This window comes from Opisthorchis viverrini (assembly GCF_000715545.1).
Source record: "Opisthorchis viverrini unplaced genomic scaffold opera_v5_197, whole genome shotgun sequence".
NCBI classification, from domain to species: Eukaryota; Metazoa; Platyhelminthes; class Trematoda; order Opisthorchiida; family Opisthorchiidae; genus Opisthorchis; species Opisthorchis viverrini.
The window spans coordinates 746,485-751,478 of NW_008751854.1; the positions used below are offsets into that span (position 1 = coordinate 746,485).

Here is a 4,994-nt window from a genome sequence, read left to right on the forward strand (position 1 = left end):
ACTGTAGCTTGATACACACGTCCTTTCAGATTCAGGGATAAACCATTCTGACGCCATAGGCGTCTCAATTTCGCAAACGCGGCCCGAGCGTTGCAGATTCGTGCATTCACCTCATCTGTCACACTACGATCAGAACTAATACAACTTCCAAGGTATGTAAAACGCTCCACAACTTCCAGTACCTCTCCCTGGATCGTAAGGTCGTGTTCAGTGACTGCACGTCCACAAGCATGACCTTACACTTTGTGGGTGCAAAGTGCATATCAAAGGACGGGATGACTTTGGTCAGTTCATCCAAGAATACTTGCGCCTTCTCCGTCTCTTCGAACATGAGAACGATGTCGTCTGCATATTCCAGATCGACAAGGTTTTCTTCATTGGCTATTTGAACACCAGGGTTTTGGAGACCCTCCAGCTTTCGTCTCATTATTTCATCGATCACAAAGTTGAAAAGTAATGGAGAGAGTGGGCATCCCTGACGGACACCGCTTTGTGTGCGGAAGCTTTTGGAGAGCTCTCCGTACACTCTCACACGTCCGGAAGTCTGAGAATACAAAGAACGTATTGTGTTTTCAAACTTCTGGGGCATTCGTTGGTGGGCAAGCGTCTCAAGAAGAACAGACCAATCAACCGAGTCGAATGCGCCTCGGAAATCCAGGAATACTAGAATCGTGGGTCGCTTATACGTATGGCGTTGTTCTAGCACCTGACGCAGTGTGAAGATTTGGTCAACACAACCCCTACCAGACCGGAATCCTGCTTGCTGCTCTCGAGTCAGTATTTCACGAGCCACCGTAAGGCGACGAATCACAATTGACGCCAACAGTCTCGTTACAACCGGGGTCAAGCTGATCTCCCTGCGGTTAGCACACTCACTACGCGCCCCTTTTTTGAAAATGGGCACTACTACCGATTCTCCCCAGTTGTCTGGGACAGACTCCTTTTCCCAAATGCAAGCAAACAAGTCGGACAGGCGCTGACTGAGGACTTCACCCCCGTCTTTGAACAGTGCAGGTGGGAGGTCATCCGGACCGGGAGCTCGGTGGCGCTTGAGAGAACATATGCAGTCGTAAACCTCCGAGGCCGTAGGTGGTTCCACGTTCACCGTCCAGGGTTCTAATTCACCTGTGGGCTGCAGATGAGTGCTGGCTGGTGGCCAAGACATTTGTTGCTCAAAGTATTCAACCCAAATGCAGAATGCAGCATTCAAAGTGTACGTAACGGCGATATCCAGGAAATTCGGATGCTCACCGGAGGTAATATCAGTAACCAGAGTCAAAAAGATACTGGAAACCGATCGGCCTTTGGATACATGCTTTCCACCAACACGCAGACAAAAGACCCGTTTTCTGACCAATCACATAAGAGCAAGGCCTATTGGCCGTCGTAGAGTCCGAATGTGAGTATTGAGGAGATTTTGATGTAGGTTGCACAAGATTGATCCTTATACAGCATATTTAATATACACAAAATGGCTACGCTGAGCTAAAAAACGCGTAAAAAATATCGTATTTTGCTGTATGTGTAGTGTCTGTAATTTACCATTATTCCTAAACATGAACCACACTTTGTAACTGTCGTTCACATTGTATCATGGCGTTTGTTTTAATGTTACGAATACACAATTTTCCGGCGCGACCTGCGGATTTCTTGCTGAACGAGTGCATTTATGCTCCATTGGACGGCTCGTTGACTGTTGAACCAGTGGGACTAAATCTGTGTTTGTGTCAACTGTTGAGCGTCACAATAAATCCCTGTGACATTTTTTAGCCATGAATAATTCTCCTATCGTGGAATATATCACGCACGCGGAACCGTCCGTGGGAAATTCAGACAAGGGAATATTTCCTCTCACAGTCAGTTACTGCATTTGGATCAGTGTAGTGGACTATTGGATCTACATATTCGTGAGTCCCCATTTGACTACACATACCTTTCCTATTGTGGTTTTGTGATTTTGTATTGGTCACTTTTGCTTGTTAATTTATCCGAACACGCTGATAAGGTCATAGTCCGCTACATAATTGGTGACCCTTAATCATTCCTTATTGTTTTCTCTGCAGTACTCTCGTGCTTTATTATACTTATTTTCCACGTCATCATGGCTTCTGAACAGACACAGACACCCGAAATAGACAAAGTTGTTTACGTTAAGTTGCCTGAATTCAGCGTCGCATTACCTCGCGGAGCAGCAGATACAATTATATGGTAGGATGCTTACCAGACTTCGTTGCCCGAGAAATCTCTGATTTAATATACACCCGACCGTCCACCGATCCACACGATGCTCTCAAAGCAACTATTTTTTCTCCTACCGCTTCCAGCGATGAGCAGAATCTGCGGAAGCTTCTCTCCGGTGTTGACGTGTACGATGCTCTCAAAACAGCTATTAATTATCACACCGCTTCCAGCGATGAGCAGATGAGATGAGCTTCCTGCGGAAGCTTCTCTCCGTTGTTGGCGTCGGCGATAAAACACCGTCACAACATCTCCGCCACATGATGCGGTTTTGAAAGAACTTTGGCAACAAAACCTGCCCATCGAAGTCCGTAAATCATTTCTGTAATCGAACAGGACTCTTCCTTGGCGAAGCTAGCCGAGGTGGCTGACCGTGTCTATGAAACCTACAGACAATTCGTGGTCTCTAACGTTCAGCAACAGTCCAGTTCGCAATCTAACCTGGAGTTCGAGTTCAATGCAATGAAAGCTCAATGTTCTGAGTTATCCCTCCAACTGAATGAAGTCACCAAACTCATTGGTCGCCCTCAACGACACAGACGATCTAGGTCTCGATCCCACAGTCGTGCTCCCAAGCACAGTGACCAACCTGGCTGGTGCTACTACCACCGTCGCTTGGGCGACCGCGCTCTCCGATGCACCAGACCTTGCACTTTCCCCACAAAACCTTCGAATTCGGGAAACGCCATGGACGGCCAGTAATGGCGACCAATGCAACCGGCTCCTCTACCTGTCGCCTGTTCTTCGTATTTGACCGCTCCACATCCTTGAATTTCCTCATCGATACCGGTGCTGAGGTAAGTGTAATTCCTCCTACACGCAAGCATAACCTACAGCCGGCGTCATATACTATGCAGGCGCCCAGCTTTGCCGGATAACCGTTACACAGCACTGCTTCGTCAATTTCCAGAGATCCTGAAACCTGCTTCCAAGACCACTTCCGTAATACATGATGTTTTCCACCATATCTCGACAAAAGGCTCACCCACCGCATCCCTCCCGCGACGGTTAGCTCCGGAAAAGCTTGCCATAGCCAAGACCGAATTCCAGCATTTGTTTCAACTGGGTATCATACGACCGTCATGCAGCCCCTGGTCATCTCCACTGCATATGGTCCCCAAAAAGTCCGAGGGAGATTGGAGACCATGTGGCGATTATCGCGCACTAAATCGTGCCACTACCCCGGACAAATACCCAATTCCGCGTCTGCATGGTTTTGCCTTTACTCTTCACGGCAAATATGTCTCCAGTAAATTAGACCTTGTCAGAGCATACCACCAGATACCTGTCGCTCCATACGATGTTCCCAAAATTGCTATCACAACTCCATTCGGTCCATATGAATTCGTTCGTATGCCATTTGGGCTCAGAAGTGCAGCTCAAACATTTCAACGATTCATGGATCAAGTTTTACCGGATTAGTCTTCGTCTACGCTTATACCGACGATGTACTTATCGCCAGTCGGTCCAAAGACGAGCATGTACTTCATTTAAAGCAAGTTTTTGAAAGCTTTCAGTAATATAGTATAGTCATCAATAGTAGTAAACGCCAATTTGGTGTTTCGTCACTAGAAATTCTAGGACATATTGTTGACTCGGATGACATTCGTACACTGCCATCTAAAGCTTCCGCCATTTGCGACTTTCCAGCTCCCAACAGCATTAAAAAGTTAAGACTTTTCTTTGGCTTTATCAGTTGCTACCGTCGCTTTATCCCTAATTGTGCCGCGGTTTTCCAACCGCTCACCGACCTACTCAGATTGAAACCTCGCAACTTCCCCCCACAGCGGAGGCCACTGCGTCATTTGAAACAGTTAAGGAAGTGTTAAATCAGGCAACTAATTTGGCACATATAATTCCTGATCCATCTACATCTCTTTTCCTGGTTACTGATGCCTCACAAACCGCAGTTGGTGCAGTTCTACAGCAGGAGGTCAACGGTAAAATACAGCCCTTATCATTCTTTTTGCATCGCTTTCAACCTGCACAGACTCGATATAGCACTTTTGGCCGTGAACTGCTCGCAATCTACTTAGCTGTTGGGCACTGCCGAAATATTTTGGTAAGCCAACACTTCGTGATTCTCACAAATCATAAACCGCTCACTTTTGCACTCAACGCGACGTCTGATCGTTATTCACCGAGAGAGACCAGGCAGTTGGATTATATCAGCCAATTCACTGGTGACATCCGGCGTATTAGTGGTCGCAGCAATTTAGTTGCAGATGCTTTATCCCGTGCCCATGTCAACCACTTGGTACACGCTCCGTTTGATCTGCAATTAATAGCTGAAAGCCAAAAGCATGACAAAGAATTACAAGAGCTTAGATCACAACCTCCCCTGGAGTTCGTTTATATGCCGCTCTTAAACCGTGATTCTAAAATTCTGTGTGACATGTCCACCGGTAAACCTCGTCCATTTGTGCCTCAGAAATATCGTCGGTCGGTCTTTACGCATTTCCACTCTATTTCACACCCGAGTATCCGCTCAACCGCTCGATTAATTTGTGGACGTTTCCTGTGGCCTGGTATGCAAAAGGAGATCCGACAATGAGCAAAACAGTGCAAAACCTGTCAATTGAGTAAAGTTCACAAACACACGGTTACGCCTACACTGCCATCTAAAGCTTCCGCCATTTGCGACTTTCCAGCTCCCAACAGCATTAAAAAGTTAAGACTTTTCTTTGGCTTTATCAGTTGCTACCGTCGCTTTATCCCTAATTGTGCCGCGGTTTTCCAACCGCTCACCGACCTAC

The 4,994-nt window shown here is 46.8% G+C and overlaps 1 protein-coding gene across 1 annotated transcript in view; it reads right to left on the minus strand.

Moving 5' to 3' along the window:
* Positions 1-1,165, minus strand: part of T265_08024 (hypothetical protein) — a gene marked incomplete at both ends in the record, with an annotated part of 42,937 nt that extends 41,772 nt beyond the window's left edge. The window contains one exon of the mRNA XM_009173711.1: positions 183-1,165. Within this exon, the coding sequence (XP_009171975.1) occupies positions 183-1,165 (983 nt within the window). The remainder of the gene's footprint in view (positions 1-182) is intronic.
* Positions 1,166-4,994: the final 3,829 nt, after the last annotated feature.